The sequence below is a fragment of the Myotis yumanensis genome, unplaced genomic scaffold (assembly GCF_028538775.1).
Source record: "Myotis yumanensis isolate MYYU_CA2020_CCGP unplaced genomic scaffold, mMyoYum1.0.hap1 SCAF_11, whole genome shotgun sequence".
In the NCBI taxonomy this organism is placed as follows: domain Eukaryota; kingdom Metazoa; phylum Chordata; class Mammalia; order Chiroptera; family Vespertilionidae; genus Myotis; species Myotis yumanensis.
Window position 1 is genome coordinate 64,859,952 of NW_027223762.1, and position 26,553 is coordinate 64,886,504.

A 26,553-nucleotide genomic window follows, 5' to 3' on the forward strand; every position below is an offset into this window, starting at 1 on the left:
AGAGTGTTGAATTTGCCTGCATTACACTGTTCCTCCCTAATGTCCAAATCTATTATGCTCTAATGTGACATCATTTCTTGCTTGTCTGAGAATATTAAAGTTAGCTTTTGAATATGTTTTTCCTTTGGCTTGTCTCCATTTCCTCCAAGCTCCATTTGTTGTTCACCTTGACCTTTCATGGTCAGGAACTTTCTCAATTGAATATTTAAGGGTTGCACATACATGTGCAAAAAAATGTCGATTGATTTTTTTGAACTTGCTTAGAAACAAATATGCAAATTTCTAAATAAAATATTAGTGAATTAAATACATAGATTTTTTTAATACATTAGGATGAAGAGGAATTTATTCCAAAAATGCAAGACTGGTTAGATGTTATGAAAACATTAATATTCTCTAAGGAGAAGAATTATTTGATAATATCTGTAGTTGTAAAATAGTCACTGGACAAAAGTCAACACCAATTTGTGTTAAAAAATTATGTAATGAAATTGGAACTACTGGAGATGTACTTAATTCAATGAGCTCCATATGCACACGTGGTGCCGACATGTAAGAGGACTGTACTCCCTGAGGAAACACTCAGGCCCCCACTGAAGAGGGGACAAGACGAGGCTGTCTGCACCGATGATTGTTTAACCTGCTATCAGAGGTTTAATTACGGATGTGACTAAACAAGAAGAAGCAAGTACAGGCATCTCTGAAGAACCCTGAAAACACAATTTTTTAACATGCTCACCCCATTAATTGTTAAACACACACATCAAGTTGTAGCAATTGTCTGAATGGGGTATCCCCCTGGGTGCACCCACAGAATAGTCCATACGGAGGTGAAAGCAGGTCTCACAAGCCCCACACAGAATCATGGGCACTGGCCGGGAGCTTCCCACCAGCATTGGGACCACTCCCAGGGGGCACCAGTGTGGCTGGCCCCACTCCACCCTCGCTGCACACACACCCTGCTTCCTGTTAGGCTTGTGGCTTGCTCTTGAAACAGCACTCGTTGCTGGAGCAGCTGATCTCTCAGAGAAGCTTCTACTCAAATGATGGCTTCCCCCACACAGGGTCTCCCCCTGGGAGCTGTGCTTCAGGCCAAAGTGGCAAATTCCTTTATCTGAGTCTTTAAAACTATGTTTCAATTCAGCCTGGGACCTGTCTTGCCAGTGTTCCTGTCCCAGACAAGCATGTGGGCTGACAAATACAGGGGAGCTCGGTCTCCCGGCCCCTTGCGGACAGTCTTGGTCAGCCCCTGCCCGACCATTCAGCATCAGCAGAGGTGAGCTCCTGGCTGTCAGGCCTGCGTCCCCTCCCCTGGCGGGTGCCACAGTGGGCATGCCCAGCCAGGTGCTCACAGACCAGCAGAGGTCTCCAGTGCTGTCCCGGCATCCTCAACGGGGGAGCCTAAAAGAAAGCCGAAGGCTCTTGGTGCTCATCTTGTCTCCTCGGAGCCAGTCCTAAGCAGCCTGCTTCCTCTCTGCAGGACTCTGTTGTGGGCAGTCCGAGTAGGTGCCCCCCAGGAAAGGGCCCTCAGCCTCCTAAAACCTTCACCCTCCCCGCCCCCTCACTGTCCAACAGGCAGTTCCAAAGAGAGAGCACAGCAGCTCTGTCCCAGCCTCACACCAGCCGGCCAGCAGGGTGCCCTGGGCAGATCCTGCACTCACCCTGCCTCCAGTTCCTGGGCGTGGGCATGTGGGTGATAAGGACCCTCTCTGCTTAAAGAGCGTGTAACTCTAATTTTGCACATGCTTCCAGTACATACTAAGCATGCCTGTCTTTCTTTCTGCATCTCGGAGAGCTGGATAGTCACTGGCTCTCGGGAACAGAAGCATCTGAGTCACAGAAGAGAATGATTTTATTTCATCAGTAAAAGTCATTCCTTGGTCCCCAGTGGACAGTGTCACACTTAAATTTAACTGCATTGCACACTAACTAGCCGCACACGCTGGGGTCACGCGGCCTTGTAGAGGGAGGCATTCTCATTTTGCTCCAGGTGGAATTTGAAACTCAGAGGCAAGTACAAAGCAGTCCATTGGCCGAGAAAGGTGCTGCAGGGTGACCCACATCCAGTCACACAGGCGGTATCTACACAGAGAATGAGGACTGGAATCTTAATGACACAGACATTGAAACTTTTCAAACTGAAGTCACTAGGCCCATGGTTCATCAATACTGGTATATATTAAAGCACTAGTGGCCCGGTGCACAAAATTTGTGCACATTAAAAGGAGATTAATTAGAGGAAATATTTTAATATTGCTATTTGCCCTTTCTCTACAATAGAAGTGTCAGAGATGAAAGAAAATTAGTAAAATGTATATGAAAATCTTCCTGTCAGAGTCTGGGGCGTGCTATGGGACCCAGAGTCAATTCCCTGCCCAAGTGTGTGGCACCTCAAAATCACACAAGACCCAGACCCAGCCAGCCCCACCCCCACTGGGCGAGATCCAGACCCGGCCAGCGCCACCCCTATCAAGCCCTGCTGGGTGGAGGGCTTGGCCTGAGGTCCCCTGGCCCAGGCTGGGACAGGGGGTACACCTTGAGGTCCCCTGGCCTGAGGCCCCCCATCAAGCCCCACCAGGTGGGGGGACAAAACCTCATGTTTCCTGGCCCGGGGCAGGGTGCGTGACCTGAGGTCCCCTGGTCCAGGCCGGGACAGGGGGCATGCCTTGAGGTCCCCGTCAAGCCTCACAGGCGGGGGGCATGGTCTGAGGTCTCCCGTCAAGCCTCGTGGGCAGGGGGTGTGACCTGAGGTTCCCTGTCAAGCCCCGCCTGGCGGGGGGTGCAGCCTCAGGTCCCCCGCCCTGGTGCCAGGGTGGGGGGCATGGCCTGAGGTCCCCTGTCAAGACCCACCAAGTGGGGGGTGCAGCCTCAGGCCCCTGCTGATTGCTCGTTAAAGCTTGTTCGGGGAACTCGGCCTCTGCTATGGGCACAGCCATCTTGACTGGTATGGCATGTCAGTCAATTTGCATATTCTGTCTTTATTAGATAAGATATATTGAATGTATATATTTAATACACTTACTAAAAAATAATTCAATATATTTTAAAGCATACATAATAAAAGAGAAAAGCACAATTATTCTATGAATTCGAGACAATGATGACAGCAATAAAATTTCTCCTGACCATATATTTTCACATCTAAAACATGTAATACAATTTTTTACTGTTTTTAGCCAGTACAGCTAGGACACGACACTGTAAGCTCTACGAAAGTTAAATCACTTGCTGACACTGGAAATCTAATGAAAATGTCACCTTAACTTTCAGCGACATGCGCTCAGCTGTGTAAGGCTCTGCCCTCGCAGCTCTGGCGCATTTGCACGGCAGCCTAGGCTCCCCACCCACCCGCATGGTCCTTTCTCTTTACGGCTGTTTGTCACTCACTCTGTGCTTTCCCCGGAATGACTTGCTGTGGGGCGTCACAAAGGCCTAGCTCAGCTCCTGGGGAGACAGGTATGCCTTCCAATGTCACAACTTGCACACGTGCAGTGACGAGCCACCTTTGGCCTCTGGTACTTTTGCACATTCCCTCTGTGCACAGCTGTCGCCCAGGGTAGCTGCCTCTGCAGTCTCTTTCTCTCCGCTCTCGGCTCCCAGTGGACCCCACAGCTAAAACGCAGACCTAGCCCTGACTGGGTGGCTCATGGGGTGCGCCATCCTGTACAGCACAGGCTGCGGGCTCTATTCCTGGTCAGGGCTTGTATAGGAGGCAACCGATAGGTGTTTCTCACATCAACGTTTCTCTCTCTCCCTTCCTCCCTCTCTAAAAAAGTCAATAAAAACATATCCTTGAGTGACGATTAAAAAATTGATCTAAGTACTAATCAATAATAATAATAGTAGTAATAACAACACTAACAGAATGTTAAGTCTGCTTTATTCATTTAGTGCCCCTGAAGTAGGTATAGTTCTCATGTATTCTAATTTTACAGATGAGCAAACTGAGGCACAGATCCGTTAGGAAAGGCTCCAGGGTTCACAGAAGTAAGCAGCAAAGCCAGGACTTGAACTCACGCCTCTTGGCTGCACAGCTCACACCAAACCACCATGCCATGCTGCTCCCACCTTCCGGCATCTGATATGCAACCTTTTAAAAACTCAAGCAAGTAACTACCATTCTTTGTTGCCTAATGGCTAATATGATCTGGCACCCATCCTGCACATAAATATTTATGTAGAATCAACAAATGTTTTTGACCAATTTGGAAAGATCAGGAGAACTATTTTAATTAAAACCTGTGTTTATCCTGAAAGATACAAAGTTGTTTTGGGTTGCCTTTAAGAAGTTCCTACAAATAGGCCCAGTTAAGCTCGCCCAGCGCAGGGCGGCGGCCGGGTTCCAACAACCGGGGCTGCAGCTGTGGCGGGGCCGCAGGGAGCACGGCCCAGCCTAGCCCTGCCCCGCGCTCCCCACGCCCGCAGCAGCCAGGTCCCGCCCAGCACTGTCCCCGTGTTGAGAGGTGGTGGCTCATGTGCGAGTGTCGGCGTCGGCACTGTGCCCGTCCAATGTCACCTACTGGCTCGTAGAAATGCCAGTAATAAACTTAAAATCCTTTAGTTCAATGGTTCGCATTCAAAACTCTTACAGTGCCCTTTTGAAAGGCATGCGGCGTTTTGCATAATCCCCAGCCGCAGGCCCAGCTGTGGAGGAGACAGGAGAGCCCCTTCTGTAGGTCCCAGGGTCTTCTGGGACCTCGGGCAGCTCGCTCCCGCGGCCTCCTCCGGGCAGACAGCCGGTGAAGCTTCATCGGGGCTGGGAGCGGGATTTCCTTGGAGTGAAAAGGAGGAGCCACCCCTGCCCGCGGTGGGAGCAGGCGCCTTCCTCAGCCCCCAGAGCTCGCAGCTCGCCCACTCGCTTCCCTAAGGGCAGGACCCGGCCAGCACGGGCTCGGCTTCGCATTCCCCTCTGCGTGGCTGGACCGCTTTTGCAGGCATCAGGTAAAGAAGGTTTTTCCAGAACCTTGAGTTATATGGGAGAGATTTGTCAGCCTTCCACTTCAGAACTCTGTGAGATTTCAGAAGCTGTAGTGATTGGGGCAAGAATGTGAAGTCACTGACGGGTGTAAATTCAATTAAGATGATTTTAATTTTCCTTTCCACCAGCGCTTCATGGAGTCCACTTTCGAGTTCATACCTCACTTCGTTAAACATGTAACTTGTACTTAGGACAATGATCAGTCTTCGGCTTTGCTCTATCAGTGAATGGATTTCATCAACAACAGCTGAAAATGCAAGGCATGGTTAAGAGAACTGAGAAGGTGAACATGAAATAAAAATCATTCTGTACAGCCTAACTGTATTAAACTCTGAAGTTCACAAATAAGTTTTTCTTTAAGATAAACCATGTGTTCTCAATTTTATATGCCTATTAAAAGCAATTATCAATTATCAAGGTAACAATAATGAGTACTTACTTATCACTTACTCTGTGCCACACCCTTTATTACCCATTTTATGTATATTAACTCATCTAATCATCATAATGACCCCATAAGGAAAGTATCATCCCCATTTACAGATGAAGAAGCTAAAGCACAGAGTGGTTTAGTAACTTGCCCAGAGTCACACAGCTCGTAAACGGCAGAAACAGAACATGAACCCACTTGCTCTCGTCTGGAACACTGGTTTCTAACTGTTACACTGTCTTCCTTTCACACACCTGGAGGAGCATGCTAAAATCAGAACTTAAAAATAAAACCAAAACCTGCCATTATCTTAGACCAGCGGTTGACAACCTTTTGGGGCCTGGTAGTAAATGTTTCAGGCTTTGCAGGTCATACAGCTTTTGTCACAACTCACTCTGCTGTGGTGGCTTAAAAGGCACCTGCATGGCCGCGCTGCGGGGCGGGTGCAGGCCTGGCGCCCGGGGGGTAGATTGCCACCCTCCGCTCCAGACCTCCATCCCTTTCCAACTAGAGGCTTTAACCGAAACTCACCACCACTGGGGACAAATGTTTTTTATTTTTACAGTATTTAGGAACTAAGAAAAAAAATCAATTTTTCAAAATGGCTGCTAGAAAATAATGACAAAATAATAAAAGGGCTGTAAAGGCCAGAGTGATGCTCTCTGAGTTCTAAGAAAGCGCTCACGCACACAAATATCACAGGACTCCATGCGTCTGAGCATGTGGCCTGTCATTCCTTCGGGAAGCTGCTTATCATTAAGCAGCACACAGCTTCTCCTCCTAACTGAGGAGGAGGAAGGCACACTCGGTTCTTGTTTATTGCCTCGTCTGCAACGCCCAGTTCAGACCTGGCGCGAGGGTGGCGCCCAGAAGTGTTGAGAGGGACGGTGACCCGTGTCACAGTGTTGGCGACACAGCAGCCCCCACGGCCCCCACTTCTAAATGTTTGCTCTGCAGACTTCAGAGAAAACATGGAACTGCTTCTCAATATCTTTGATTCTCACTGTGCTTTGCTTCAAGATATGTGTGATGGCCATTTGTATTCACAGATAAATTTAAAAGTTGCAGTTTATAACTCAGATATGATGTGAACCATATGTCCTTCGATTTACTGCATTTTCCCACCGTCCCTCTTCCCGCCGCAGCTCTCACCACGTCCGCACAAAGGACAAGCACCGCCTGTCTGTGCTCACAGGGTCTGCTGAGCGCAGAGGCCTTCTCAGTGGCTGCCAGAGAACCGCCTCCCGAGGGTGCCACTCTGGGCCGCTTCTAAAGATGCTGCCCACCCCCCCAGACTCCACCCCCTACGCCCCCCCATCGCAGGGAGCTGGGAGGTGCGGAGTGGCAGGTCCTGGAGGCCCCACAGGAGCAGCCACTCAGCTTCCCTCACTGCTCACTATGTTGACTTCGCTGGTTATTTCTGGCAAGAGGACCAGGGTAAATTGCTCGATTTTAAGCAAAACAGGGTTAGCCTAAGCTGTTCATCTTATAAAGAGAAAGCGTCTCCACTAGTTTTCTACCTGCCCTTCCCTTTCTCACCTCCTCCAGGTGCCACATCCCTCTCCAATATGCATAGCTTATACCCAAAGTGCTCCTCCAGCACCCTGGGCAAGACCTCCAGAGCGAAGGCGTGCTCCTCCCCGTGCGCAGGTCCGCATCCCTTCAGGTAGGACACAAAGGCGTCGTATGTCTTCCCATCTAGGAGGTAAGGTTTGTTCCTTTAATTCGTGCGGAAATAAAAGTTTAAGTTCAAATTTGAATGAAAGTCACTAAAAACGAACATGGAATTATTGAAAAAGAAAAGTTAAATATGGCATCCTTGTGTCCACACACATCAAATTGTAGAGATTAAATATGGGCAGGTCTTTGTATGTTAATTATGCCTCAGTGAAGCTGTTAAAAAAATAAGAAAGTACTTTTGATAGAAAACAAATTGAAAAAACAAAATAAGACTGTTTGGGTTAATCCCTAAAGTCCCTACATAGTCTTTGGTTTTATTATTCTTTTTGTGCATTATTCTTTATCTCTGAATTTTTAAATGTCAATAAACAATGATTATATTCAATTATCATTTAAAAAATAGCATCCTCAAAGCTCATATGATAATCGAGCAATCAATTAGCAAGTGTTCTTACTTTTAAGCATGTGCATTAAGACTCCTGCTGTTTGACATCACCAAGGCATAGAGAGAAACGCATGTCACAGGTCAGAGAAATCACGGAGTTTAAAGGAAGCAGAGGACCAAGTAGCCCAAATGCTCGTATGTCCTGGGCCCAGGATTAGAAAGTACATGTCACCTCGGCTCATTCCACCTCAATCATCTAATCCCATAACCATCCCATGTTCACCTTCAGGACAGCCCCCGGGAAGCGGTGATGCAATTGGTTGTTACAAAATAGTCCTGGGATGTGAAGTACAGCCTGGAGAATAGAGTCAATTGTATTGTGTTCACTGTGTGTGGTGCCAAGTGGGTACCTGAAATGCCAGGGGGATCACTTTGTAAAGCATGTGATTGTCTAACCACGATGCTGTGCACATGAAACCAATATAATCTAATATTTAATGTAAACTGTGATGGAAAAATAAAATTTAAATTAAAAAATACAATGCTGAGTGTTTACACTAGAGAGTGGGAGGAAACAGTAGAGGCAATTGAAACAGTGTGCCGTAGAAACCCATGCTATGACATGGTAAAATTTTATATAATACTAAAGGCCAATAGGTGGAAAGGTTTGCATTGATACAACTGCTCCTGTTTTATTCCAAACAATGAAGCAATATTGCATATTCAGATGACTAAAGACACATTCAAGAGGAATGTTTTACCTAAAAACTAAGACCATTCTACTAACTGCTTTACTGAAAATTTATTTACGTTTCTTTCTTCTACCTTTATCCATTCTGCTAGAGACGAGTTCACAGACAAATGCAACAACTTGAAATAACACATTGGCAGACACAACAAAGTGTAGCACAAACAAAACAAAAAATAATCTGGTCAGAGAATTCGGAGTCACCGTGGGCATGTGTTCTGAAAGGACATGTGTTCTAAATAACATACGCATGCGAGGGGCCCGGGGGGAGGGGGAAGGCAAGAGGGGGGACACTTCATCCTTATCCCAGGGCAACTGGTTAGCTGATGGAGGAGTTAGATGTATGCTTGGGTCTAGGATTGGGATTGATGAATTTGCTTCTGAGCTGAAGACTAAATATTATTGGCTCCTTTATTAAAATTGAATAAGATGAAACCATCTGGGCCCACATTCTGTGTGGCACCACATCACCTGTGCTCAACAGCCGGGCCCCATTCTTTCACAGCATCCAGGTTCACAAAGAAACACAGTTTCTGGCAAAAGCTGCTTCAGTCCCACCTACAGCCTCTTGTCCTGCAGTTTGAGCCAGAACCCACCGTGGGTGTATCGTAAAGCAATTGCTCTTCAGAATTACATGCATGTGAATGACAGGACATTTTCATCAAAATTGCAAAATGATCATGCTTATCAAAGACAGGTTAAATTTGGTAACAATAAAGCCAGTTGTTAATAAAAGTACGTGCTCCTGGATCGTCTTGTCAGCTTGTCATGAAATGCAGCTGTTACTGGTGTTAGGATAAGAGCTAGTGCTCCCATCAGAACAGTCATCACGCCAGTGAGTGAAACAGGCACCAAGATGCAAAAAATGAATGAGTACACCTTTGCCAACGTGTATTTTTCTCATAATCAGAATGTAACTAATTGCAATAAATTGGAAAGGTAAATCAGTCGAATTTACATAGTGACATAGCTTTCAAACTCATTTTTAGGCACTTCTTTTCTTGGTTTAGCAAATTACTAATCTATATTATAATTTATTTTTCAACCCAAGGAATGAAAGTTTTGGTGGCTGTAATAACTGAGAAATAGCGTGAAGTGCCCAAGCTAAGTAATTTGAAAGCTGATAATTTTGTTCTGCATAAATGAAACCAACATGTGAATGGATATTTGGGACTACAAAGAGTCAGAACATGCTTCTTAGACAAACTCTGTGTGGCAACTGGCCATGTTTTAACTCAAGTTTAGTTTTTGTTGTTGTTGATTGGTTTCTTTCATTTCCAACTATTCATAAACCAATAACTGAGCACAGTCTTGGATGGTGCAGCAATATAAAACTGCTGTATGTAAAAGTCTTAATTTTTGCACTCATTTCTTCATTTTTACTTTTTCACGACTTCTCTCTGTCCATGGACCACACTCTTAGCAGAGCTGCTGTGGAGACATCTCTGTCTCCAGGCACCACCACCCAGGGCACTAAGAAGTGTGAGTTCTCTGTGCTCAGCAACATGAGTTTAAAAAAGTATCTGTGCATTGGGTCAAACACAACTGGAGGGTAAATAACATCTCAGTTGAAGATCAGAAAGAGAGATATTAGTGAATGTCCATTCTGAGATACGTACTGGTCTATGCATGTAGAGACCTGGCAATAAAATATCAAACACAGACCTTCAGCCCCGGCTCAGTTGGTTGGAGTGTCATCCATGCACCAAAAGGTTGTGGGTTCAATCCCCAGTCAGGGTGAGTACGGGAGGCAATGGATTGATGTTCCTGTCTCTCATCAATGATTCTCTCTCATCAATAAAAACACATTCTTGGGTGAGGATTAAAAAAATAAAAACAGACCCCCCTCCCAGTTTGTTGGAGCATCTCTCTCCATGGCAAAATCACACACACATGCAGATTCAAAGCTAAATTAATTAACTTTGCTAATTTTATATCATTAAATTAAAAGATGTAAATGTGAATAATTAATCTTTAAAAATCTCAAAAAATATAAGAATTCCTTTATAACTAGAGCTTAGGAGGGTCTCTCTACTGTGACCACAAATCCAGTACCATAAAAGAAAAATAAATTTGAATACATTAAAGAATATTCCACATAAACAAAGTCAAAAGACAAATCACAACCCGGAGACAATATTTGCCTTTCATCTTATCGATAATAGGCTGACATCCTTAAAATAGACATTGCTCCTAGAAATAAGCGAGAAAAGCAAAGCAAACAACCCAATTAAAAATGGGCAAAGGAAAGGAGTGGTCCACTGAGAAAGGAAATACCATGAGTCTCTAACAAACGCAAAGCTGCTCCTGCTCCTGCTCCTGCTCCTGCTCCTGCTCCTGCTCCTGCTCCTGTGCAGAAAGTGAAATGCAAACGGAAACCACACTGAGCTACAGCTGTTACTTAGCATTTTGCCAAACACCACAGGTGGTGGTGAGCTGTGGGGAGCAGGTGTGGCCTCCTGTGAAGGCAGGAGGTTGTAGAGCAGTAGGGAGGGCAAATTGGCAATATTCTCAAAATAACAACGATGTCTATCCTTTGTATTTCCACCAATTCCACTATGGGCATTTTCCCTTCAATTGTACTGCACACACGTGAAATAATGACAGGACAAAGCCTGCTGTCACATCCTTTATGTAACGACAAAAGGTTATCAACAACCAAATGTCTATCAAAAGGTGACTAAAGCTCTAGCCGGTGTTGCCCAGTGGATAGAGCGTCGTTCTGTAGACTGAAGGGTCCTGGGTTTGATTCCAGTCAAGGGCACATGCCCGGGTTGTGAGCTCAGTCCCCAGGAGGGGCATGAAGGAGGCAGCCGATCAATGATTCTCTCTCATCATTGATGTTTCTCTCTCCCTCCCCCTGTCCCTTCCTCTCTGAAATCAATAAAATATATAAAAGGTGACTAAGTAAGCAGTGGCACATCCACAGAAATAAACCTCTGCAGGGTTTTATTCTATGGATAAAAAATGAGAACTTTATAAACTCATATGACAGGATATCCGAAGGAGAGTGAAGCACAGTTCAGAACAGTGTGCATTATACAGCAAGACTTGTTTTTAACAGAAGTAGAACAAGAGTCATACTTGCTTAGATATACTCTCGGTGCCGGTGAGGTGGGAGCACAGGCAGGCTGAGAAATTTCTGTACAATTTCTTAGACTGTGCTTTGAAATATGTGTGTCCTACACACATTCTAGTACATACACATGCACACACATGTGCACACACACACATGAAAACAAAAGCAAGTACAATGGATTAGACTGACTTTTTAATTCAGTAATTATATGGAACCTAGAGGACTTCTCGCTGCCCTTAAACATAGAGGAACCAAGACAGTGTCCCCAGATAGAAACAGTAGGAAAACCTGGCAGCCCCTCAGGCACACCATGCCGCCTCCTTTGCAAGTTAGAATACGGAGCCATCATCCAATTCAAATCAACATAAATGATCTTTATTGAGTGACTGCTCTGCATAAGGTGCCTAGATGGTGTGCAAGCAATGACGTTGAGTCCCTAGGAGCAAGCATCTCAAAGGGCTCTTAGGAGGACACGCATATGTACATACAGGAAACAGTTAGAGGGCAATCTTGGGCAACATCTAAGTACAAAAGAAGGTGGCACAGACAAGATGCATAATAATGATACATTCAGAGCAATTTTCCCTCTGGAAACCCCGACCACACATTAAGTCACCAACGTAATGTAAATAAGATGAAGATTAATGTTTCTTTATCAGGTTTCCTAATAAAACCATAGGATAAGAAATCCCAACATTCCGGTATTCGTTACCTGTTAATGTTTCATCTCTTCCCATGAAATGTCTATAAAATAGAGCCAAGTCAATCCTATAAATAACACCCGCAATCACTAGGCACACGATTCCCCCTGAGATCACAAGAGCTGTGACCATTCCCCTCGTGAAGACATGGCCTGGGATATCACCCCGACCTGGAAAGAAGGAGAGAACGGGAGTGATTAGTCACGGACGTGCTGCCGTGTTCCCCACCATCACTCTGCAGACGTCAGTGTTCACCATGGATACTAGCCCAGCTGCCTGCCCAGCGCGGCCCACCGAGCTGCCCACATCCCTGCCTTTCGTTTGGAGCAGTGATTTTTCTGCTCCCATTTTTAATAAATTAAAATGTGTGCAAGATATTCAGAGACCTGAACTGAAAGCATGTAATGTCGTCTATCCCTGTTGGTGGAAGGCGGGCCTCTCGGGGTCTAAGTAAGATGCTGGGTGGAACACACTAATCTCTGGCCGCGGCTGTGAACACAGATGGAGGCGAGAGTTCTGGGAGAGCAAACACTAGCTAGACGATCTGGGCTGTCACCGGTTTTGTGTCCTAGGAAGTGTCACCGGTGCCCTTAACGCTTAGTCCCTTAAGCTGCAATCGAAGCTAACGACACGGTGCTTCACTCACGGGGCTGCCTCTGAGGGGAAGGTTCGACGGGACCTTGCACCTCAGGAGCTGAGACTGCATCTGGCACACAGCCCTACGGATGTTAGCGCACTTTCTATAAAAACCCCCTTTGGGGAAAAGTACATTTCTTAGATTGATTCAGTTCATGCTCAATATGGAAAATGCGAAATAGTACAAAAGAGTAAAAACTATAAAACAATTTTTAACAACCATCCACAATGTGGTGATAGGCATGCTAACATGCTAGTATATTTTGTTTTAGATTTTTATTTTCCCTAAAAATATTGACTTAATTGGGGTCATAGGGTAATCACTCTTTCTTGTATTACACTATATTATGAGCAGTTCACTAGGTCTTTATAGTTATAATTCATAATATGCCAATATTTAGATTGATTGTAATGTTTATAAATATACCAATGCTTCAGTGAACAGATGCACACACCTTTATGCTTGTGCTTGATGATTCTGCTAGAGCAGGTTCTGAACGCTGAGGGATTTCCAGATCAAAGAGCAGCAATGCATAAAGCTCTTGACATCTGGGCACAAATGTTAGCGATGATCTTTCCAGTAAAATTGACTACTAGGATGTAAGTAAGCAGCCACATTTGCTAACCAAGTGAACTCCGAATAAAGCCAGTCCCTGAGGATCCTGGTCTGTGAAAGGCCTGCCTGTCTGAGACTGTGCCACGTGCACATGCGCGCGCACACACACGTTCACACGGCGCACTCCCGCGGGTGACGGTGCAGTGGGAGGCCCTGTGCCGGCTCACATCTGTGAGCAGAGCAGAAGGAGAATGGCCTAGCGGAACCCTCTGTGGCAGGGACAGGACATCCAGCACTGATAAGGGGGGAGGTGGCTGGTGACGATCATCACAAACCCAGGCGTGCGATGAGCACGCAGAAGCAATGCCGGAAACCCTCCCTGCATGTGTGCCCCGTGAGGCGGAAGGGCATCGTGACGATCCTACAGAAGGCAAGGGCCCGAGCTCAGCAGTTAGTCTCAAAACCCGTGGGGTCTCACAGCCTGTGGGGTCACACAGCCCATCGGGGTCTCACAGCCCATCGGGTCTCACAGCCCATCGGGGTCTCACAGCCCATAGGGTCCCACAGCCCATAGGGTCTCACAGCCCATAGGGTCTCACAGCCCATCGGGGTCTCACAGCCCATCGGGTCTCACAGCCCATCGGGGTCTCACAGCCCATAGGGTCTCACAGCCCATCGGGGTCTCACAGCCCATCGGGGTCTCACAGCTCATGGGGTCTCACAGCCCATCGGGGTCTCACAGCCCATAGGATCTCACAGCCCATCGGGGTCTCACAGCCCATGGGGTCTCACAGCCCATAGGGTCTCACAGCCCATCGGGGTCTCACAGCCCATAGGGTCTCACAGCCCATAGGGTCCCACAGCCCATAGGGTCTCACAGCCCATCGGGGTCTCACAGCCCATAGGGTCTCACAGCCCATAGGGTCTCACAGCCCATCGGGGTCTCACAGCTCATGGGGTCTCACAGCCCATAGGGTCTCACAGCCCATCGGGGTCTCACAGCCCATAGGGTCTCACAGCCCATCGGGGTCTCACAGCCCATAGGGTCTCACAGCCCATCGGGGTCTCACAGCCCATAGGGTCTCACAGCCCATAGGGTCTCACAGCCCGTGGGGTCTAGCTTTGCTGTCTACTTGTGTAACATGTGTTGTACTCAGGGTGAGCGGTGGTCAGAGCCTAGCACAGCTTGTGTGGATGAGCATGAAGAGCGTCAGCCATCCCTGTGAATCGAAGACGTGCTCCAGGTGAGTCGCGAATGGGAACCAGGACCCCACACGATGGGAGGGGCGGCTTTAGGTCTTAGCTTCTGTGCCCCTCACTTCTTTAGTTTCTCAACAAAGCAAGACACAGCATACACTTCTCTCTCTCTCTCTCTCTCTCTCTCTCTCTCTCTCTCTCTCTCTCTCTCCCCCTCTCTGTCTCTCAGATCCCGGTCTTTCCCTGCATACGGGGTGGTGGCCAGCCTGGGTGTGAGTGTGAGTGAGTAGTCACTGAGCACAGCTGTCCACTGGGCACAGCTGTTGCTGGGAAGCTGCGGCCGGAGGCTCTGGGTGGGCTACTAGTGGAAGACGGAGGCGGCTCTGGAAAAACTCGAAGGGTCCTCTCGAAGGGTCCTCTGACCAGGGCCGTCCATTGTCCACTTGCCAAGTTCGGGGTCTGGCCTGAGGCAGGGAGGCCTCCGCTGGCTGTTATTGAGGAATGAACACTCCCAGGGCCGTGCCCCCCCAGCTGCAGGAGGCTGCACCCCCTCCAGGCCACTGGCTGCATCCCACGCTGAGCTGCACTTCCCTCCATCCCCCCCCCCCCGCCCCTCGTGTCTTGGGGGCGGGGGGCAGGACTCTCTCCTCATGGCCTCCCTGCCTCCCTGCTCCGGGGCCCTGGCTTCTACATAGGATTGGCACTGAGGGCTTTTGGAATTGGGCCCGGGGTTCCGGCGCGGCTGACCCCACTGTGCACACCTCGAGGGCCCCCGCTCTCCGCACACACAGTGAGAGAGGGGTGATCTTTGAGGCATCCCTCAGCAAATGTTCAAAATTCCCAGACTTCCAAAACCAACATTTTCTCAAACCTTTTGTCAATAAGATGAAGCGTTTGGTGTCTAGGCCTTTCTCGCTGGACACAGTGCAATTATATGAAAAGTTTAGATTTTTCTCATTAATATTCTCAATTCTCAATATTCTTGAAGCATGCCATTTGCCTTCTGAAGTCCTGTAAGGAAGGAAAGGAAGTTAGCAGAAACTTCGTTCACTGCAGGGCATTATGGACTGGGTGGGACTGGGGTGGGGCGCAGGCGCCAAGCTCCCAGGGGCAGCCCTCTGACCCAGCGCATTCCCTGGGGGTAGGGGGTAGGGGAGTGGAAGTTTGGGGGAGGAGGGGGTGTGGGAGGGGTAGGTGTGTGTGGGGGGGTGTGTGTGGGAGGGGTAAGTGTGTGTGTGGGGGGGGGCGTGGAGCGCCTGCCCCCAGGGGCCTCCGGCTCTTCAGGAAGCCAGGGGCCAACAGAGCCAGCCCTGCAGCCATCTGGATTAAAACGCGCAGCAGGAAATGGTGCTAAATTAAAAATACAGGAAGATATCCCCTCTCGTAAATCTTTTTCCTATTTCTCCTCTTCTAACTGCTCAGTGTTCCTTCTACAGTGAGGCCACTAATAGCTGTGGCCAGACTTCCAGGTGCCGGCATAGACCACTCACGTCAGCGTTGACCGTGCAGTGCTGAAGGTCCCTTGTATTTGTTCAGCATTTAACACAGCACTATTCCCAGGCACCACCCTGGGAAGATGAGGACCAAGTAGGCTGTTCAGCAAGTGTCCTCTCTCGTCCTAGAGACTCACGTCCGCACTGGGTGCAGGGGAAGCGCCCCCATCCCCCCCACCCTGCATGGCTGGAGCAGGCGCGCAGGTGGCAGCACTCCCAGCCACTCCCAGCATGGCCACCTGGCTGTCCCTCGCAGCAAGTGTCCCCGCCACCTGGGTCTGGACCCGCTGTGTCCCCAGCATGTGGAGCGGAGTCACCAGCACAGAATGCTCACTCTCTGACACACTGAACAACCTGAAGTGGGGTCCGCAGGCCACGGAGAGGCCAGAACCATGACCTACGAAGCCCGTACACCGACAGTGAAAGAGACCTCCTCACTTCTTGGCTGGAGTCAGCTTCACTTTTAATAGCCTGCCAAGTGCCTGCCGCCTCTCCAAGGGTGACCAATGGGCACTGGGGATGGGCCCTGGGGGAGCCCGGCTCCATGGCCCAGGCTGAGGAGCGCAGTCAGCAGAGCAGCAGCTGCTGAGCCAGCGCTCCCTGCGTGCAGCCTGCGAACCCCAGATGGGCTGTGGCTGCGGCAGCTGAGCTGTGGGCATCGTAGGATCACTGCTGACCAGAACTGAGGGCATCTGTGCACCAGTAATGACCGCAATGACCCAGTCTCTCCAAAACGCGTGAATGACCACACACTCAGCTTGCTTTGTTTTCCGAAATCTGGCTATTCCTTAAGGAAGGAATATAGGTGATTCAGGGATCAATACATGTCACTTGGAACGTTTTGCACACACAGTGCCTCCTAATATTTATATCTCATGCCTGTCCTGTCTGCTGCTGCTTCCCGTTCTTACTGTTGCCAATTTCCGTGAATGGACTCAGACAAGAAAATAATTAGTATGTTCACTGTGGACCCAGGTGATAGTAGTTTACATTCGTGTTTGCTGAGACAATCTCTGGAACCTTCCACACTTGGTGCCACCCTCACTGCTCTGTTCACTGCTTTAAGGAGGCAACCACTGGAAGGGGTGTTCTAGTAGAAGCGCCAACCCGTCTCTAAAGGGCAGGAGCCCGCGGCTATGTCGGTGTATCTCTTGCCCATAAAGTAATTCCCAAAACACACACATTACTGCATTTGCATGACCATTTCCTTCTTTGGGATGCTCAGGATTTCTCAAGTTTCTCATAATGGATAATTTTCAACCATCAGACAAAAGAAAGCCTGCGTGTAAGGTCAGGCTGGAGGCTGGCCTGCAGGACTGGGACGCAGAGCCGCTGTGCATGAAGACCCGCTGCTCGCATGGTGGCACGGGGTCACGCAGGGCACACCCACTGTTCACACCCACTGTTCACAGGGCCCACGTTAACTTACACATGTCTCGGGCTCCGGACCTGGCCTTTACTCAGGCACATTCGTAAAAATAAAGCACTTAACAGAATTTTCAAAATCCGAACACCTGTGGGCTCGGTTGCCACTCCTTTATAAGAGGCGCAGGTACAACCTCTATCCCCATCAGAACCTGGCGGACTAGGGCTGCCTTTGCGAGGCGATGCTAAAAAGCCTCCTTGACTTTCTTTCTTCAGTTTAGATCTCAGCAATGAGTTTCTACCAGCACAGAGTGTGGGAATTACAATACATAAATTATAACTTATGCCAAACGTTCCAGTAGCTCTTCAGGAGTCTGGAGTCTTTAAATCAGGCCTATATGATACAGGGACACTTACATATACGATGCTGTCCATCGCACATCACATCTGCATACCTGATCTTTATTTCCTCCCCTTCATGCTCATTTGGGTCCTGCCCATCGTCTCTACGGAAGTTCCAATAGACGTGATCCTTTTCATTCAGCCAAGCAGAGCAGTTGAGCTGCACATCTGTTCCTAGGAGAAGTTGACAAAGTTCTGATTTTATTTTATTTTTTTTCATATGTTCTTTATTGATTTTAGAGAGAGGAAGGAAGAGAGAGAGAGATCAATGTGAGAGAGAAATATTTATCAGTTGCCTCCCATAAGCACCCTGCCTGGGGCTGGGGATCGAACCTGCAACCAGTAATGGAACCCGTGACCCTTCCATGTGTGGGCTCGTGCTCTGGCCACTGAGCAACACTGGACAGGGCCCCAGTTCTGATTTTAGAGACTCAGATTTCCCAGTTTTAACTTAGTATAATCAATATATGCTAATGGATATATAATGCTAATATAGTGCTACTTCCAGAAAGAAAACAGACATGCTTTGTTTTAAATATGAAAAAGTATATAAAGCATAGAAATTAGGTGTCAGTTATAACTCATCACCAAAATATGAATTGGCTTCTCTTCAAAGTTATGTTAAATAAATTATTAAAACATAGGTGGCCCTTGGCAGAAATACAGTTTCCCACCGCTGCCATAAGATAACCTCAACACATGCACAGCCAAGCCCTGGCCAGATGGCTCCGTTGTTTGGAGCATCATCCCATGCACTGAAAGGTTGTGTGTTCGATTCCTGGTTGGGGCATGTACAGAAGGCAACTAATCAATGTTTCTCTTTCATATCAATGTTCCCCTCTCTCCCTCTCTCCTTACCCCTCTCTCTAAAAGTCAATATGCATATCCTTGGGCAAGGATTAAAAAATTATATACATAAAGCCAAAATTAACATAACTAAAGGATATATAGAAAAATTGGCTCTCATAGAGACATTAACATCTCTCTCACCAATAGTTAAAGAAAGCACACAAAAGATTAATGAAAGTATAAATGACTTTCAACTTCACTTACTTGACATTAACAGAATGGTAAAACCAAAACTTGCAGATGCACATTTATTTCAAATACACTTGAACATTCATCAAAATACACTATATTCTTCCCAGCTGGTGTGGCTCAGTGATTGAACATCAAGCTATAAACCAGGAGGTCACAGTTCAATTCTGGTCGGGGCACATGCCTGGGTTGTGGGCTCAATCCCCAGTAGAGGGTATGCTGGAGGCAGCTATCAATGATTCTCTCTCACCACTGATTTTTTTCTCTCTCTCTCCCTCTCCTGTTCTCTCTGAAATCAATTTTAAAAATATTTAAAAATACACTATATTCTGGTCCTTAAGTAGGTTACTAAAAGTTTCAAAAGATTGAAATAATATGGTATATAATCTTGGATCTTAACAGAACTAAATTGGACATTAATTACAGAAAAATAAGTACAAAATTGTCCAAATATTTGGACAGTAAAAAAACCCAAATAATCCATAGATGAAAGAAGAAATCGTAAGAGAAAGCTTTTAAAATGTTTTGAAGGAACAGCAATGAAAATCTGGTTTGGAACAAGCAGTTAAAGGCACGATAAGGGAATTTAGAGCTGAAATGGTACACAATGCAAGAGAAAGTAACTGGAAATAACTCCCCAACTCTCCGTGCGGACAAATGAAAAAAGAGGCGCAAATTAAGCCCAAAATAAGGAGAAAAATAATAGACAAGTTCAAAAAAGTAGTAAAAAACAGAAAGCAGGAAAACCACAAATATAAATGGCCAAGTATCCGAGCAACATAGACTGTGTGTGTGGTAAACAGCCAGGACCAGCTGTGGCCAGAGGTGTGGGCTGCAGAAGCAGCCAGCAGCCCGGAGCCGCCTGCGCCACTGTCCAGTGGCTTCGCCTGGGACAAACACAACCTTTCTAAGCTTCAGTCGTTTCTTCCTGAAACGGAAAGACTCTCCAAGTTGCTGGAGAAGTTAACTCATTAAGGTATTTCAATCACCACATAGAAAACTTGGTTTACATTGTAAATGTCTTCCTTCCTTCCTTTCTTTTCTTTTGGAGGGAGATGTTGACTCCTCCAGCCTTCTCTCGACAATTCCTGATTGTGCAGTCAATTCAGGTTCCAAATTCATTAATCAAATATGCTAATCATACGAGACTGAATAATGTCTCTGAGCATTCTTACGGAGTTTTCATACTTAAAAACGACCATAGAGACTATTAGAGAAAAGCCACAAACAGGGTGGCTAAAGCCCTCATTTGCAAACCACAGGCCTTCCCAGGCTGTTCATTTTAATCAGCTAACAATGGCAACACTCAAGCCATGACAGGCTTTGCTGCTTTCGTAATGTTCTTCCCTAGATACGCAATGTGTTATGCACACAGCATTGATCAGTAACGCATCAGGTTTAGCCTTGGAAGACTCCACTTGCCCCATTCATAAATGCAGAGTAGATAAGTATGTGAAAATATACCTAATTCCACTTCAACCTGGTTAAACTTTGGTCCAAGAATAGCTGGAATTATAGTACTGTGATCTGAAAGTGAAAAAAGAAAAGTGTGTTAGTACTAGTACTGCTGCGCTCTCCACCGCAAACGATGGTTATCGCCTGCGTCTTCCACGCAGCACAGACTCTCAGTCATCGGTCGCGGACTTCCATTTCAGTCACGTTCGCCTGACATGATGGGCAGTGACTGCGGCCTGTCGCTTCACTTCCCCGGACTCCAGAGCTCACTGGGCTGGAGGCAGCACACAGGCTTTAGCTTTCCCTCAAGTCAGGTCCCGGCCTCTGCCGCTGCGCTCAGTGCGGGAGGAAGCGGCTCATTGGGGAGATGGAGCTGCAGGCAGAGAGGCCAGGCCACTTGCTGTGTCTCCTGCTCCGCCCTCCCCGCAGGGGCCTCCTCCACTCCCTGCCAGGTCCATTGGGAGAGGGGGGGCGGCAGGCACTTCCTCAGCCTCCTGCCCCGGTGCCTCGCCCAGGGGCCCAGCCCTGTTAGGGTGCCTCCCCCAGGCTCAGCTCTACTTCTCCCCCTCAGTGACCTCTGCACCCACCCCCCGGGTGCTCCCGTCTAGCTATTCTCAGGAAGGACACCGGCAGCCTGCTAAGCATGCCTGGGACAACCTGAAGCCGCCAGTCACTGCAGAGCCCTGGGAGCCACTGTCACACGCTGACCGGCTACAGGGTCAAGTCCTTGCTGCTCCTGTGACAGCACTGCCTGCCTCGCCAGGCTGGACCCTGGTGCCCATCTGGTGTTTGGGGGCATTTACACCTAAGTCAGGGCAGCCTTGCCGGGCCTCCAGGCGCCCAATGCTGTGGAGGCTCCCGCAGCATGGCCCTCACAGGGGCAGGGCAGGGCGGCGGTGGAGAAGGGGTGGAGCAGTATGTGGGCAGGAACTGGAGAGTGAAACTAGGGCAGGGAAACCCCAGCAGGTCTGGCTCCTCTGAGATTCGGGCTCACTGGGCAGGTCTGGAATCCCCGTGGGCACGGGGAGCCGAAATGGCTCCAAAGAACTGCCGCCCGGGCTGGGAGTGTGAGGAGCAGGAGTCCACGCAAGGACACAGGGCGGGCAGCTCTGAGCTGTGGGAAAACGCTACAGATTCTCTTCCTCTGGACCCATCTCTAGCACATGAAGTGAGTGACTGGGAACCAGCGCAGCACTGGGTTAGTGGGACTGGTGTCATGTGAAGGGCAAGGCCCTCTTTAAGATGCAGAAGGAAGAAAACAGCCTGGGACTGGCCCTGGAAGCCTAGTCTGACTGTAATCAAAACGCCAGGGCTGCCAGCAGGAAGGCACATCCCCGCTCAGCCAGGCAACAGACCAAAACATAGATTGCAGGCGGGAGTCGAGAGAACTGATTCAAGACAACTGTGCTCAGCACGTGGTCGCTGAGAGATCTACAGAGTGACCAGGTGCAGCACAATCATGGCACCACATAGACCAGGTCGGAGCTCAGCCTCCCAGTTTCCTCAGTGGAGGTCAAGCCACCTCCCAGCTGTTCAGCTCTAAACTCTGCATTTTAGAAGAATGATGGCACACCTCACCAATCCAAAGGCAAATGGCCAGGATGGATAAGAGTCTAGACTTGTGAAATGAGGCTTAATAATTCACCCAACAGACACGTACTGAGCACCTACTGTGCACCAAGTGCCAGGTGTCGGTGTGGGAGATGCAAGATGAGGAAGAGAACTCAGTTCGATCCCTTCTTTCCAAGAGCTTCTCAGGGACAGACATGTGACCCCAACTCTGGCAGCAAACCGAAATATGAATAAGAGGCCACAGGGACACAGAGGAGGGGAGGCATTGAGTGAGTCCTGAGAGATGCAGCTGGCAGCCCCCAAGAGACACAATCAATGCGATGGGTAGTTAAGGCAGGAGAGCAGCATGTGCAGTGGTGGGTGGGGAGTGGGGCCCCCGGAGGTGGTAACGACAACAGCGCGTTCTCTGTGCTTGGCACCATTCTCACTGCCTCACTCACATCCCTCCGTCCTCGGAGCAGCCCAGAGGGAAGAACCCGCACCACCCTGTTGACTATGAGGCATCTGAGGCACAAACTACTAATTTAATTCACCCAAGGCCACAGCTCACAGGGCTGCTGGGAGGAGTCCATGAGATGATTCCATTAAAGCATCCAGTACAGTGTCTGGCCAGTAGTAAGTGCTCTTTTGATCATGAATATCCTTAATCCTCCCAGGGCAGAATAAGAGAGGAGCTGGTGGGTGAGACTCGGGGATGGGTGGATGAGAGTGTTGGGAGTGTCAAAGTACCAGAGATGTATATGAGATTAAAGAATATTTATGCGAAAGCAAAACTGAAGGATTTAGGGGACACATAAAGAATTTAAGATATCTGAGTTTCAGAATTTAGTTATGGGATTCCCAGTTACAGGTGTGGCAGGCAGAATAATGCCCCTCCAAAGAGTTGTTCACACCCTACTCCCCAGATCCTGTGAATATTAGCCCTCACATGGCAAAGTGACCTGCAATGTGACTAAATTGAGGAATTTCACCTGAGAACAGTGTCCTGGGTCCTCCAGGTGAGCCCGGTGTTATTACAGGGGCCTCATAACAAAGAAGTGTGTCAGGAAAGGAAGTGTGATAGTTGGGAGCAAAGGTTAAGGAGAGATTTGAAGATGGTCCAGTTTTGGCTTTGAAGATAGAGAGAGGGCAGGAGGTGAGGGCACAGGTGGGAGATGGAGGGGGTGAGGGCACAGGTGGGAGATGAAGAGAGGGCAGGAGGTGACAGTGCAGGTGGGAGATGCAGGAGGCAGGAGGTGAGGGCACAGGTGGGATATGGAGGAGGTGAGGGCACAGGTGGGAGATAGAGGAGGTGAGGGCACAGGTGGGAGATGCAGGAGGCAGGAGGTGAGGGCACAGGTGGGATATGGAGGAGGTGAGGGCACAGGTGGGAGATAGAGGAGGTGAGGGCACAGGTGGGAGATGCAGGAGGCAGGAGGTGAGGGCACAGGTGGGATATGGAGGAGGTGAGGGCACAGGTGGGAGATAGAGGAGGTGAGGGCACAGGTGGGAGATGCAGGAGGCAGGAGGTGAGGGCACAGGTGGGAGATGCAGGAGGCAGGAGGTGAGGGCACAGGTGGGAGATAGAGAAGGCAGGAGGTGAGGGCACAGGTGGGAGATGGAGGAGGCAGGAGGTGAGGGCACAGGTGGGAGATGGAGGAGGCAGGAGGTGAGGGCACAGGTGGGAGATGCAGGAGGCAGGAGGTGAGGGCACAGGGGGGAGATGCAGGAGGCAGGAGGTGAGGGCACAGGTTGGAGATGGAGGAGGTGAGGGCACAGGTGGGAGATGGAGGAGGCAGGAGGTGAGGGCACAGGTGCTTTTATAAACTGGAATATGCAAGGAAACCTACTTCCCCCAGGACCTCCAGCAGGAACGCAGTCCTGCTCAGACCTTGATTTTATCCCAGTCAAACCATGTTAGACTCCTGACCTTCAGACCCATTATGTAAGTAATTTCTGTTGTTCGAGGACAGTAAGCGTGTGGCAGTTTAGCGGTGAGCAATGTAGGGAGTCCAGCTATGTCAGTGGATAATTAACAGGACGAGGACAATGGGGCCGGAGCCCCACAGCTCTGGGTGGAGTGAGCCCTGCCTGCTGAGCGGGGCGTCACAGGAGTCTACAGAGGCGGGAAGAGCGTCGGGGAAACACGTGAGGGGCCAGAGCATCTGTGTCACCGAGGAGAGGCTTCAGGAGGCATGTTGGACTCAGTGGGAAAATGACTCTCAACAACCAAAGAGTAAAATCTGGGCCTCAGTGACCTGGAGACGTCCATGGTCATTCCCCAGATACAACTGGATGAGCCGACCCGGGCCATGGGGAGGACAGCTCCCCTGGGAAAGGTTCAGTGAAGTTACCTCTGAGCCTCCATCCCTCAAAACCCAGGCCTTAGTTTTTCCACTCTATACAATCCGGGTCCATGGTCAAGCAGCAGTGCCCCTCCTGTCCCAGGCCTGGCTCCTGGTGACCTCTCCTCAAGCTCCTGGCCCACATGCCTCCTGCCGCCCGTCACCAGCGCCTGGACAGGGCGCAGTGCCCTTCGCCCGTCTTCACTCTGCACTCCCTCCACCTCCCAGGTGACTCCAGGCTCCTGAGCAGGTGACCCTGAGCAATGCAGGTCTGAACTGCATGGGCCCGCTTATATGCAGACTTTTCCACTGAATACGGCAAATGTACTTCCTCTTCCTTAAGATTTTCTTAATAACATTTCCCCTCTAGCTTAATTAAGTGTAAGAACACAGAACATAATGCACATAACAAACAAAATATGTGTGATAAGTAAGGCTTCTCACCAAGACCTAGCTGTTTGTAGTTGAGTTTTGGGAAAACCAAAGGTTCTACTCAGGTTGACTGTGGGGAGGATCGGCACCCTTCACCCCTGCGCGTAGCTCTGTGTGGCTCGTCACCTTTCCTGATGGCAATCCGTTTCTTGAGGAGAGTATGTTACTCACTTCATTTCCTATTTCCCTGCCCCCGCCCCCTCCCAGTGCTCAGAGGTTACTAAATACAGCATCCTCAATAAATATTTGTTGAGGGAAAACATATGCTTAACAATTAAAGACCCCACAATTTATTCAAATACCAAATAAGGGAGCTGACTTGGGGAGGGTCGCCTTTATGAACTTTAACTACCATCCCCAGAGTCTCAGGCACAGTGAGCACAGCCCCGGGGCTGGGCGCCTTCTATCTGGACGAGTGGTGTGGCCCCCACGCCGCTGTACTGCTTTAGAAGAAACAATGTTCTATTTTGCTAAGATACATTTGTTTCTCCCCAATCTAAAACTTCTCTTACCTTCAACTATTGTTATATTGTAGGTGCTGGTGACATTAAATAGGTTTCCATTGTGATGAAGGAAAAACATGCAGGTGTAATATCCCTGGTCTTTAAACTCTGCGTTCTTCTTCAAAGATGGGTTTTTATTGTTCTCTATCTCTTCACAGTTCTGTTTTTAAAAAGCAAGTTAAAATATTTTAGGTAAAAGCAATGTTATATTATAAGAATTCAAAATTTTACATAATTCTATTTCACGACGGGGGGGGGGGAGGGGCATGGGAGCAAGTGACTCTGAGGACTGAGCACCTAGCAGGGACCCCTTTGACGTCCTGCACCAGGAGACAGTGGCCTGATTAGAAATGCATGGAGAATATTCAAGTCCAAGGACACACACACACACACACACACACACACACACACGCACACCTTTGCATCGAACACTTCCATCTGTGGCAGAGGGATTAACAACATGAACGCCACCTTTGTAGTCCTCTTCACTCATAGGTAGGTTATGAAGCGATCTCAGAACCAGATGGGAAAACAGGAACTAAACTGCTAATTCCAACTGTGTGCCCATCCCTGCACGCTCCTCTCTCAAAGCGGCCAAGCTGGTGGCACCTGGCAGAGGGCTCAGCGTGGGCTTGGGAGGCACCCACATGGCCTCACTGCAGGGATTGCTTCTATAGACACCGAATGTTTAAACTCAGACTGATTTCCCCCAGCCATGTTGAAAAATCAGACTCTTCATTTTTCCAATCAGTTGTTTTCTGATTCAGCGTCCTCGCTCCCCTCCCTCAAGTAGGTCAGGATCTGTAAACAGGCTGTGAACTGAGCCCTGAGGTCAGCGTCCAGCTAAGAGCACCCTCCAGCTCCACGCTCTAAGTGGACTGTCTGTGTGTGGGGCTTGCTTAGGCCCGCACGCCGAGCCTCACATGTCATGCGATGCAAACATTTGCACTTTTGACAGGAAATGGGGTCAAGTCGACTGCAGACTGGCTCCGACATTTAGAAAACATTTTGCATAAGAGCTGCCCTTGAAAAACACAAGTAAACAGTGTTCACGCAAAAGGAACAAACAAACGTTCTTAGGAAATCGGTTTCATCTTTCCCAAGGTCTTCTGTTCAGGCCACTCTCTCTCAGCTCTGCTACGCAACCATGGCCTTCAGGCTTGTGCTTCTACAGAAATGATATAATTTGGGTTGTGTGTGTGCATGCATGTTATTTATGTATGTGTGCATGTTGTATTTGCATACATGTGAGTGTACAAATGCATGTGTATATGTAATATACATGTGAGTGTATACAAATCTCTCTATATAATAATCTCTATAGTATTGTCTAAAAGAGCTCTTATAACTTAACAAGTAAAAGGTACACTAACTGAAAAAATAGACAAAGAAAGTAGACAATCCACAAAAGAAATAATACAAAGATGCAATTAATACACAAAAAATTTAATTTTTTATTAAGAAGAGTGGGGGGCGCCCTAACTGGTTTGGCTCAGTGGATAGAGCATCGGGCCTTCGGACTGAAGGGTCCCGGGTTCGATTCCGGTCAAGGGCATGTACCTTGGTTGTGGGCACATCC

The 26,553-nt window shown here is 48.5% G+C and overlaps 1 protein-coding gene across 1 annotated transcript in view; it reads right to left on the reverse strand.

Annotated features, from left to right (window-relative positions):
- Window positions 1-3,080: 3,080 nt before the first annotated feature.
- Window positions 3,081-26,553, reverse strand: part of IL18R1 (interleukin 18 receptor 1) — a 35,125-nt gene continuing 11,652 nt past the window's right edge. Inside the window, exons 5-11 of the mRNA XM_070428535.1 lie at window positions 24,984-25,134; window positions 20,153-20,215; window positions 17,704-17,824; window positions 15,262-15,401; window positions 12,013-12,171; window positions 6,948-7,106; window positions 3,081-5,225 (exon numbers count right to left, since the gene is read on the reverse strand). Coding sequence (XP_070284636.1) covers window positions 4,864-5,225; window positions 6,948-7,106; window positions 12,013-12,171; window positions 15,262-15,401; window positions 17,704-17,824; window positions 20,153-20,215; window positions 24,984-25,134 — 1,155 coding nt within the window. The 3' untranslated portion in view covers window positions 3,081-4,863. The remainder of the gene's footprint in view (window positions 5,226-6,947; window positions 7,107-12,012; window positions 12,172-15,261; window positions 15,402-17,703; window positions 17,825-20,152; window positions 20,216-24,983; window positions 25,135-26,553) is intronic.